The 12,087-nt window shown below is 44.9% G+C and overlaps 2 protein-coding genes across 7 annotated transcripts in view; one reads left to right on the top strand and one right to left on the bottom strand.

Moving 5' to 3' along the window:
- The window catches only part of LOC310760669 (uncharacterized protein), a 93,823-nt gene extending 87,550 nt beyond the window's left edge, over positions 1–6,273 (bottom strand). The window contains exons 1-2 of the mRNA XM_083609576.1: positions 6,214–6,273; positions 2,274–2,764 (exon numbers count right to left, since the gene is read on the bottom strand). Coding sequence (XP_083465702.1) covers positions 2,274–2,675 — 402 coding nt within the window. The 5' untranslated portion in view covers positions 2,676–2,764; positions 6,214–6,273. The remainder of the gene's footprint in view (positions 1–2,273; positions 2,765–6,213) is intronic.
- The window catches only part of LOC310760704 (uncharacterized protein), a 395,412-nt gene that overhangs the window by 270,118 nt on the left and 113,207 nt on the right, over positions 1–12,087 (top strand). The window lies entirely within an intron of this gene.

Here is a 12,087-nt window from a genome sequence, read left to right as displayed (position 1 = left end):
GTTACAGAAGAATTTGCTATTGAAAAAGGGACACGACAGGGATGCCCAATATCCCCATTGCTTTTTATATCTGTCCTGGAGGTTTTATTAAACATGATCAGAGGGGACCAGCTGGTTAAAGGGATTCAGGTCGGAGCAAAACAGTATAAATTGAGAGCATTTGCAGATGATTTAGTTTTAACTTTACAAGAGCCAGACACTAGTACGAGAAGAGTTTTAGAGTTAATACAAGTATTTGGTCAAGTAGCAGGTTTTAAGCTGAACAAACAGAAAACGAAAGTATTGGATAAAAATTTAACAGTTGCAGAAAGAGAGAAATTCCAGAGTGATACTGGTTTAACGGTAGCAAAGAAGGTGAAATACCTGGGGATAAATTTGACATCCAAGAATGTGAACCTATTTAAAGATAACTATGAGAAATGTTGGGCAGAAGTGAAGAAAGACCTAGAAATATGGTCAAATTTGAAACTTTCCTTGTTAGGCCGAATTGCTGTTATTAAGATGAATGTTTTGCCGAGAATGTTATTTTTGTTTCAAACATTGCAGATTGTGGATAAAATGGATTGTTTCAAGAGGTGGCAAAAAGATATATCTAGATTTGTCTGGCAGGGCAAAAAGCCCAGAATAAAATTTAAGATACTAACTGATGCAAAAGAAAGAGGGGGGTTTGCCCTGCCGGACTTAAAATTGTATTATGAATCAGCGGCTTTTTGCTGGCTGAAAAATTGGCTGCTTCTTGAAAACACAGATATTTTGGATTTGGAAGGGTTCAATAACAGATTTGGTTGGCATGCATATATATGGTATGACAAGGTTAAAATCCACAAAGGTTTTAAAAACCATATTGTTAGAAAAGCTCTATATAATGTTTGGATTCGGTACAAAGATTTGTTGGAAAATAAAACCCCCAGGTGGTTGTCACCAATGGAAGCTAAGGAAGTGAAAAAATTAAATATGGAATCCAAATGGCCGAAATATTGGGAAATTACAGAGTACGAGGAGGGGAAAATGAAATTGCAGAGTTATGAGAAATTGAAGTCTAAAGTAAGAGACTGGCTTCATTATTACCAGATAAATGAAGTCTTTAAACAGGACAGGAAAATTGGCTTCCAGGTGGAGAGGTCGAAACTAGAAACAGAGCTTTTGGAACCCAGTACTAAGAATCTGTCAAGAATGTATAACTTGCTGTTGAAATGGAATACACAGGATGAGACGGTTAAATCAGTTATGATTAAATGGGCACAAGACATTGGACATGACATTATGTTTGCTGACTGGGAACAGTTATGGACCACCGGTATAAAGTTCACGGCATGTAATGCCTTGAGAGAGAACATTATGAAAATGATTTATAGGTGGTACATGACCCCAGTCAAGCTAGCAAAAATTTATCATACGCCCAATAACAAATGTTGGAAATGTAAGGAAACTGAAGGTACTTTCTATCACCTTTGGTGGACGTGCCCAAGGATTAAGGTCTTCTGGGAAATGATTTATAATGAAATGAAAAAGGTGCTTAAATGCACTTTTGTGAAGAAACCAGAGGCCTTTCTCCTGGGCATGGTAGGCCAATTGGTGTCAAGGAAAGACAGGACGTTTTTTATGTATGCGACAACAGCAGCAAGAGTACTTTTAGCAAAGTATTGGAAGACACAAGAGCTACCCACATTGGAAGAATGGCAGACAAAGGTGATAGACTATATGGGACTGGCTGAGATGACCGGCAGAATCCGAGACCAAGGGAAAGAGACGGTGGAAGAAGATTGGATGAAATTTAAAGTTTATCTTAAGAACTGTTGCAAAATTAATGAGTGTTAAAATGTCTTGGGTAATGTAAAATAGAATTGCAGTGACAAACAATTGGATATGAGAAAAAGGATTTAAAGAAAGTGCCATAAGTAATTGAAATTAGGGGTTGCTGGAAAGATTTAAAACAGGGATGCAGAAAAAGGAGGTATGGGGAAGTCGCTGAAAGAAGGTTTAAGAAAAAAAGGGTTAAGAAATTATACGTGTTTATGTGTTTGTTTGTTTTTGTATTGTTTTGTATTGTCTTTTAATATGTGTTGGAAAATCAATAAAAATTTATAAAACAAAAACAAAAAAAACAGAGAATGAATGGCGAGAAATGTTAGAAAGAGAATGACAAAGACAGAAGCTTTAAGGGTGTTAGATCTCATTCCCAGGTAAAGAATGGGCCAACAGTAGAGCATTATGGGATGTTCTCCGTCCTGTTTGGAGCCCCTTGGGAGTATCCAGAGAAAGGTCTCTCTCACCTGCTTTCTCTCCTCTGCCTGACTCAGGAGGAAACCTTCGGCCAGGGCCACCGCCTGGGAACTGGTCTCTGCTCCACAGTCCCTCACCCAGCTCTCCATCTCCGGGGGAAGGACAGCCAGGAACTGCTCCAAGATCACCAGGTCCAGCATCTCAGCTTTCGTGTGCCTTTCTGGCTTCAGCCACTGGTGGCAAAAGTGGTAGAGTCGGCTGCAAACCTCTCGGGGTCCTTTGGCCTCCTGGCAGCAGAACTGCCTCAACTGCTGGCTCTGCCCCTCTGAGCGGAGGGTGTCCTCCTCACCCAGGATCTTCTGCACAGAGTTTTCCCAGAATCCCCCACTGCTCCCAGATTGGATGGCATGGCCTCTTCCTGCTCCAGGGTCAGCTGAGCCTTGCTCATCCATCTGTGCTCTCAGGAAGGCTCTCAGAGATTGGAAGGAACCCTTTGGTCTTCTGCCAAGTTCTGCCTGTGCTAATGAGGTGCTAGCAAATCCTATAAAGCAAATACATTGTTTAGTTAGAGAAGTTTTAGGTCAGAAGAAGAGAAATTCTAATTTTCTCAAAGAGCCGGAAACTCCATAATTGGAGAATTGATGGGAGAGTCATCGAACAAGTCTATAGATTCCAATACTTGGGAGTTTGGTTACAACATAACCTTAGATGGAAGGCCCATGTAGCCTATGTTACAAATAGAGCCAAAGCTATCTCCTTGGCGATCTTGCGATTTTTCTTCACCGATGGGGCCCTTCATATCCCATCGGCGTTGAAAGTCTTCAAGGCCAAGGTGATCCCGACAATTGCTTATGCCATCTCAATTTGGGGGACTTTTGTCAACTTATCCCACCTAGAGGTTATTCAAAATCAGTTTTTAAGAGGGATATTGAAACTGCCCAACTGTGTAAGTAATACAGCGCTACGCATGGAACTTAATATTGTATCCCTGGAAAACGCTCTGTGGAAGCACATACTTTGTCACTGGTTATCTCTATGGCACAATCTCCCAAACTTGTACTTGATACAATGCATGTGGAGAGATGATTTCCAGAGCCCATGGGTAAAAAATTTACAACTGAAAATTACGGCAATGGGAATCTCCCCATCCAAATTACTAGAGCAGGATATAGTTCCAGCTAAAAGAACAGTAACCTGTAAACTAGAGGAGATGGACTTGCAGCAGAAAATGGTCTTGGGCAATGGTACCTGCTCACCTCTAAACCTTGGTTTATTACCCCTCTTAAGGCTCCCAAACTATTTGAATTCCTTAACTTCTTCGGCTCATAGATATGCTTTTGTAAAGGCAAGATTCAACACCTTCCCATCGAACGTGCTGAGAAATAGATTCTCCAATGGACAGATATCGCTCTTATGTGATTGTAATTGTGGGGCACCGGAATCGTTGCATCACATAATTTTTGATTGTGCATTTCATTCATCGGCCAGGAGCAAGTTTCTTGCTCAATATCTAAAGGGAATTGCCGATGATACAAATGAAGCCAAACTGAGATATCTACTAAATGATGATGACCCCTTAAGATCACTCATGGTTGCCAGATTCTTGATCAGCGTTCTATCCCTAAAGAAGAGAAACGGACTCCTGTGCGGCTCGGATAATCCCTCTAAACTATGATCTATGTTTTAGGATGTAATTAGGTGATATCACCATTGATGTCTTCTACTAATTTATGAGTAGAGGGCGATGTTTATGTTACAAATTTAGTGTAATGTATGATGTTGGTCTTTTGTTTTATTTTGCTTTGGTTCCTGTCTGTTTTTTGTAAGCTTTGGCGGTTTTAAAATTGGAGTTTTAAGTACATTATGTTGGTATGGGAAACTGTTGTGTGATGGGCCAATGGCCGTAATAAAGTTCAATATATACATTGTTTAGTTAGAGAAGTTTTAGGTCAGAAGAAGAGAAATCATGGAATCATAGAGTTGGAAGAGACCACAAGGGCCATCGAGTCCAACCCCCTGCCAAGCAGGAAACACCATCAGAGCACTCCTGACATATGGTTGTCAAGCCTCTGCTTAAAGACCTCCAAAGAAGGAGACTCCACCACACTCCTTGGCAGCAAATTCCACTGCCGAACAGCTCTTACTGTCAGGAAGTTCTTCCTAATGTTTAGGTGGAATATTCTTTCTTGCAGTTTGGATCCATTGCTCCGTGTCCGCTTCTCTGGAGCAGCAGAAAACAACCTTTCTCCCTCCTCTATGTGACATCCTTTTATATATTTGAACATGGCTATCATATCACCCCTTAACCTCCTCTTCTCCAGGCTAAACATGCCCAGCTCCCTTAGCCGTTCCTCATAAGGCATCGTTTCCAGGCCTTTGACCATTTTGGTTGCCCTCCTCTGGACACGTTCCAGTTTGTCAGTGTCCTTCTTGAACTGTGGTGCCCAGAACTGGACACAGTACTCCAGGTGAGGTCTGACCAGAGCAGAATACAGTGGCACTATTACTTCCCTTGATCTAGATGCTATACTCCTATTGATGCAGCCCAGAATTGCATTGGCTTTTTTAGCTGCCGCGTCACACTGTTGGCTCATGTCTAGTTTGTGGTCAACCAAGACTCCTAGATCCTTTTCACATGTAGTGCTCTCAAGCCAGGTGTCACCCATCTTGTATTTGTGCCTCTCATTTTTTTTGCCCAAGTGCAATACTTTACATTTCTCCCTGTTAAAGTTCATCTTGTTTGTTTTGGCCCAGTTCTCTAATCTGTCAAGGTCGTTTTGAAGTGTGATGCTGTCCTCTGGGTGTTAGCCACCCCTCCCAGTTTGGTGTCATCTGCATGTTCCTTGAGCAAGCATGGATGAGTCTTCCTAGGAACCAGGGTGGGACTGTACCAAACCATGAGATATCTTCTGAAGAAGAAGACGGAGTTGGAGGAGGTGGAGAGAAGAGGAAGAAGAAGAAGGAGAAGAGGAGGAGGAGGAATCAAACTCTAGCCCTCCTAGAAGGAAGATTGCGATGCAAAATGTGGAGGCAACTGAAGGGATTTCTCTTAGGTGAATCAGTCTAGTTGCTCCTGCCTTCGAGTAAATGCTAGAAGTCAGAACTGACTGACAAGGGAATAATTTGTATCTTGTGGAAAATGGATGCCTGGCTCTAGTGGGGGTCCTCACCTGGGGGTCCTCAGGAGTTGCTCCCCCCACCCCCACTCCCCTGCTTCTGTCTCCTTTTCTTGCGCTTGGACTCTCTGCTGCTCTCAAGACAGACTCCTGGGGTGGGGTCCCTTTTTCTTTGTTCTGAGGGCCAGGTATGTATCTGGCCAACCCCCTGAGGGCCAAGTGGACGGGGACAAAGACATCTCCCTTGAAATTTAGGCAGCTAATTTATTATGATTATTCTCTTAGATAGCTTAACACACACACAGCCATTGATGCCCAGGTCCCTGGAGGCTCAGGGAGTAGCAGCGCCCATTTCCGGCTGAGAGGATGTGGTCCTGGGATGCCCTGCTCTGGGTGCGAGGGGATGGCTGCCGTGGCCTCCGTGGGGAGCTGCCCTGGGAGACACTGGGAAACTGGGATGCAATGCAGCAGCCAGACTATGGGCTGGGATCCCTCTCTTTATTCCTGGCCTTTCTCTCCCACCTTTCCTTCCTTCCTCCCCACGGTTTTTTTTTTTTGAGTGGGGGCTAGTCCACCTCCTCGTCCAGCTTTGGAAAACCATATGCACATGTTCCCTCTGTTGTGCAATGACGATGAGAGACGTCACAGAGGCCAAGTCCCAGGGACTCCTTTGTTTAAAGAAGGGAGATTTTTTCTGAAGGGGGGGGGCGAAAGGCCAAATGGGTTTGGGACCCTCTGCTCTGCAGGAAGGAGAGCGTGGCAGCCCTGGCCCCTCCCTGGCAGGACCCTCTCCTCCCTGATCAGGCCCCCCCGGCCCCCTCCCCTGCTGCAGCCCTGGGACCCCCACCAGATCCCAGAGAGAGAGGAGACTCACCAGATCCCAGGAGGGGAGAGCCAGGCAGCCCTTGCAGGAGAGACACTGGGGAGGGAGGGGCCTTGGCTCTGGAGGACCTGGCCCCCCCTTGCTTCCTGGCCTCTCTAGGAAGGCAGCTCGGTTCCCTTTAACCCTTGCAAAGCCGAGTCCCCCAGCTCAGCCCTCTCTTGCTTGGCAAAACCTCAGATTATTATTTTTCTATGGATTTAGGGGGGCAGCTGCCCCCCTGGCTACCTCAATGCCCAGATATCCTTTTGGGGGTGAGGCTATCGGTTGGGCTCTGAGCATCTCCTTCCCTTGGCCAGAAACCGGAGGAACAGTTTGCAGGGAAAAGGGCTTTGCAGGAAGTAAGGAAACTCACCCTAGAATTCAGACATGGGAGGGAGGGAGGGAGGGAGGGGGGGTCTTGATCTACAGGGTGGCAATTTCAAAAGTCTTTATAAGGCCTTGCACACCATTTTTCTGGGTCTTTCCTCTCTCCTGCAAGTGAGGGGAGCACCCTGTTGCAACAGTTCAAGAAAGGCCAAGCCCACAGGCTGCTGTTTTGCTCCAAGTAATCCTGGTTGGTGTCTTTGCTTTTGTCCAAGGGAGCCCTCGGATTTTCCCGTCAAGACCCCCAGGGCTGGACTGGAGGGGTGACTGCCGACCCCCCGCTCCGCTGCATGGCGCCCCTCCGGGGGGGGGCCTCGTCACAGGCGCTGGTCAAGGGGACGTTGCCAGGGAAGCCCAGCGCTGGTTGCCTTTCCTTGCCCGCAGGTGTCGCCACCCCTCATTTTCTGTGCAGACCCGATCCTATGCTGGGCTGCGCTCGGGAGTCAAAGCCCCCTCCAGGGCTGTCTTTAGCATATGCGCTACCGGGGTGCAAAGACCTGCCCCTTGCCCCCAAATTTAGTTAATTTCAGTGCACGGCACCATTGAGAATTGTTAACGGAGAAATCTGAGTCTCCCATGGACAAAAAACAAGGACACCGGCCAGGAATAGCAGAGCAACACAGCAGCCAGTCGGCTTGGTCTTGATTGAAGACTCTGGCGACAGGACTCCCACCTGCCACCAGGTGGAACAAGAGAATCCAAACTTTTATTAGCTTCTGCTAATGCCCCCCCCAACTACATCACTAATACATCACGGTTACATCAAGAAAGAGGAGGTCTGGTGGCAGTAATCTGAGCATCCTGGACCCTGCCCCATGGTTCCCCTTGCCCTCCACCAAACACCCATCGAGTGTCACAAAAGAGATCTTTACATTTCCCTGTTTCCCAGCCAAGTTCATCCCACCCTTTTGTCTTCCTCTGAGTTTGTTATTTCTGGAATGGCTACCTGTCTGGCACTCAGGTATCAGGATGCCAGGGATTATCGCTCAGGCAGAGGGGCTGCTGAGGAGCTGAGCTCACAGGTCTATAGGAATTTCTGAAGTTTCCTTAGTGAGCCAGTACATAGGTACATTTATCAGTGAATTCTTACATTTGGTATCGTGCAGCAGAGGCCCTTTGAACAGATAGGAAGAAACTGTGAGGAAGTGTTTTGTGGGGACAAGTCACAAAAGTGATGGTGCTGATTTGGTGGTGGGCTGCATGTGCATGATGTCTGCTGGAGGGGCAACCCCCCCCCAACCTATACATAAATTCCTGCAACAGTTTGACAAGCGCCTCCGCTGGTAAATGAGCACACGCAGTCTCAAGTCCTTTAGAGGAAAAGTAGGTATACATTTCAGTAATACCTGGGTATATATGTTTCAGCGCTGCCCAAGGTCCCAGCTCACACAAGACCAACGCTGCTTCTTCCTCAAGTAAAAAAGTCTTTATTGAAGCTCAGTTTCATTTCCAGACGCGCAGCGCGCAACGCTACGTCTATACCTTAGACCGTCGAAGTTCCATCTGAATCTCCTCCCCCCTGACACCAGTTTAAGATTCTAGCCTTACTCCACCTCTTCCTCTGTTCCTTCCTTCTCTGGGTCCTCCTGCTAGTCGGAGTCTCAGCCCTCCTAGACTCCTCTGACGCGGAGTCCCCTGACTCTTCCCCCTCCCTCCTTCGGGCTTTCGGACCTGGCTCCCAATCCGGGTTTTCTGTTGTGCCGCGCTCCTCCACATTTGAACTTGGCGCGCGCGCGCAGCCTCCCACTTTCCTTCTGACCGTTACACTTGTGTCACTGCTCCCTCTTTCGGGGAGGCTAGCTGTACCTGGCCTTCCCTCTGTTTCCCCACTTCCCGATGGGGGCGTGGTTACCCCTGACTCATCTTCTCTCCCCGCTGGAGGAGAAGCTGGTCCTGACTCATGTGACTCTTCCCCCCCACTACGCTCTGGTGGGGGAACTGGTCCTGAACCTCCGCTGCTCCCTTGCGAGTCCCCTATGGTCCCTTGTTTATGGAGCGTCCCCCCTGGGACCCCCCTCGACCTTACCATAGGCGCCCCCTTCTGGGAATCTTCTGATTCGCTGGAGAAGCTCATGGAATCTCTCGGGTCACTGTCATATTCCCCTACGCTCCCCTCTGATTCCTCTCCTCCGCTCTCTATTTGCTCTCTCCCCTGCTCTTCTGCTCCTGAGCCTCTGACAATATGTATTTTGTTTTTCTAGCTTGATCAAAATTATTTATTACTTCATAAGAGGTAGATGGTTAAGAGCTTAGGTGGCTTCAGTGGCAGCCCCTGGCCCCCACCCCTTGCACCCCCCAGGTAAAGACGGCCCTGGCCCTCTCCAGGGTCCGTCCAGCTCTGGGCTGCTGCTGCTGCTACTCACTTGCAATCATAATTAAAGCTTGCTGCGTGTCTTCTGTGTTTTTTTCTTTTCAAGGGAGGGTAACAAAATCAGACAAATTGAGTAAAGAGAAAGGGGATTTACAAGAAACAACCTTGAGATCTGGCAGACAATATAAAATTGACCCTTTCATGCAAAGAAGGGCTTCTGTAACAGGAGCCTCTGGAACTATAGTGGCTGCAAAGCCAAAAGTGAAAGCAATGTCTACAGAAGAATCATTTGCTAAGGTATTGGAGAAGATAAATGACTCTTTGGAGGAACTAAAAAAGCAAGGCGCAGAGACTAAATTGCAAGTTGCTGAAACTAAAGTACAAGTTGCTGAAACAAATAAAAAAATTGAAGAAATCTCTGGGAAAATTGACCTAAATACTAAAAGTATAACTGACCTTGGGAATAAAGTGAACTCAAATGCAGAAGCAATTGGGAAATTATTGGAAGATTCATCTATAACACGAAAGATAGCTGAGGAAGCTAAGGAAATTGCAACTGCTGCGGAGGAAAAATTTCCACCAGTTTACAAGAAATTGGACGAGTATGAACTGGCACTCTCTATGCAGGATATGCAACGCAAGGAGAGGAATTTAAGGATCAGACTTGTGCCGGAAAAGGAAGGAGACAACTTGGTGGATTATTTGACAAAAGAATTTTCTGATTTTTGGAAGCAGGAGTTGAAGAAAGAGGACTTTAAGATAGAAAGTGCATTTAGATTGGGAACAAGACAGAAGAAGAATCGACCCAGAGATTGTCTTATTACTCTAAGATCAAAGGAGGAGCGAGATAAAATACTGAACCTGCACTACCAAACAGCCCTTCGAATTGAAGACTTTTTTATTGAGATTTTTAAAGACATCCCTAAGAGTATCTTGGACGCAAGAGGACATTATAAGGACCTGGTGACACTGCTGAAGAAGAACTACATACCATTCAGGTGGGAATTTCCCCAAGGCCTGTCTTTTAAATATAAGGGAAAGAAGAGAAGAATAAAGACTGTAAGTGATAAAGACAAGTTCTTGGGAGAGCACGAAGAAGACCTACAGAAAGAGACATTTCCAGGACAGGGGCATCCATCACTGGACACGAACACGGCACCACCGACGGACGAGGAACAAAAACAGGGAGCTGTAGGAGGAAGGAGTAAATAATCCCATCATGGCTCTGCAACTTCTAACCTGGAATTGTAACAGCTTGAACATTCCCAGGAAGAGAAAAAGTATATTTCATGCCTTAAAGAAAGACCAATTGGACTTGATTTGCCTACAAGAGACCCATGTGACAAGAGCACACAGAAAATTACTAATAAATAAAAGACTGGGACAGGAATTTATATCCTCAGACAGAGTAAAAAAGAGAGGAGTGGTGATCTATGCAAAAGAAAAATTGCAACCGAAACAAATCTTTAAAGATGATCAAGGAAGATATTTGGCAATTGAAATTCAATCCCAAGGAGAGAAGTATTTGATAGTGGGAATCTATGCACCAAACGAAGGGAAAGCTGAATTTTTTAAGAAGTTGCATGAAATCTTGATGGACCATATGGATTACAACTTAATTTTGATGGGAGATATGAATGGAGTAGTTTCAACAAATATGGACAAGGCACAAAGACAGGTAATAACAAAAGATGGAAGACTACCAAAGACTTTTTTTGAAATGACTGACAATATGGACTTGATTGATATTTGGAGAACAAAACACCCATTAGAAAGAGAGGGAACCTTCTTTTCTGAAGCCAAAATGACATGGACAAGGATTGACCAAATCTGGGTGACTAGCAGTATGGCTCCGAACATAAAAAAAGTAGAAATCTGCCCAAAAACTTTCTCCGACCATAATGCTGTAAAGATGGTGATGAGGCAAACAACAACTGGTTCCTTCAGATGGAGAATGAATGACACCTTATTCAGAGATGAGGAGATTTGCAAGAAGGCCCAAAAAACCTTGAAAGACTACTTTGAAATCAACTTAAGGTCTGAAGTAGAAAAAAGAATAGTATGGGACGCAAGCAAAGCCGTGATGAGAGGGTTTTTGATTCAGCAAAATACTTTAAAGAAGAGAAAGCAAAATGAGAAGAAGGAGAGAATTTTGGAAAAGATAAAAGAAGGGGGAAAACAATTAAGATCAAAGCCAAAATCCCAAGAGATTTTAAGAGAAATCAAATTTCATCAAACACAATATATGGAACTGATGAATCAAGAATTAGAGTGGAAAATTAAACAAATGAGACAAAAGACCTTTGAATCTGCTGATAAATGTGGCAAGTTACTGGCTTGGCAAATAAAGAAGAGACAAAAACTCAACACGGTAACAAATATAGAAGTGGAAGGAAAAAACATAAGCAACCCAGCGGAAATTAGGAATTGTTTTCAGAACTACTTTAGACAACTTTACACACAAGGGCCGCAGAAAGAAATGGACATACAACAGTTCCTCGAGGAAAATGGGCTGGAAAAGGTTTCGCAAGAAAGTAAGACAATATTGAATCAGGAGATATCAGCACAAGAAATAGAAGATGCCATTCAAGGCATGACGCTGGGCAAATCCCCCGGACCGGATGGACTGACTTCCAAATATTACAAAGTTTTGAAGGAAGGGTTGATACAACCTTTGAAGGAAGTCTGCAATGAGATTATGAAGGGGAAAAGGGCACCCGATACGTGGAGAGAGGCCTACATTACACTTATACCAAAGACAGAGACTGAAAAGACCCAACTTAAAAACTACCGACCCATCTCGTTATTGAATGTGGATTACAAAATCTTTGCTAATATTTTAGCAAAGAGACTGAAAAGAGTTTTGATGGAGGAGATTCACGGGGACCAAGCGGGCTTTCTCCCAAAAAGGCATTTATCGAACAATGTAAGGAATATAATTGACATTTTGGAAAAGCTGGAAGTGAACATAAACACTAAAGCTGTCTTGATATTTGTGGATGCCGAGAAAGCCTTTGACAACATTTCTTGGAGTTTTATGTTGAAGAACCTCCGGGGGATGGGGGTAGGCCAAGGGTTTGAGAATGGTATAGGTGCAATATACTCTGAACAGAAAGCCAAACTAATTGTAAATAATGTGGTTACAGAAGAGTTCAAGATTGAAAAAGGGACACGTCAGGGGTGCCCTATCT

Source organism: Podarcis filfolensis (genome assembly GCF_964270895.1).
Source record: "Podarcis filfolensis genome assembly, chromosome: 4".
NCBI lineage: Eukaryota > Metazoa > Chordata > Lepidosauria > Squamata > Lacertidae > Podarcis > Podarcis filfolensis.
Note: the sequence above shows the minus strand (reverse complement) of the source record. Positions and strands in the feature narration are given on the sequence as shown.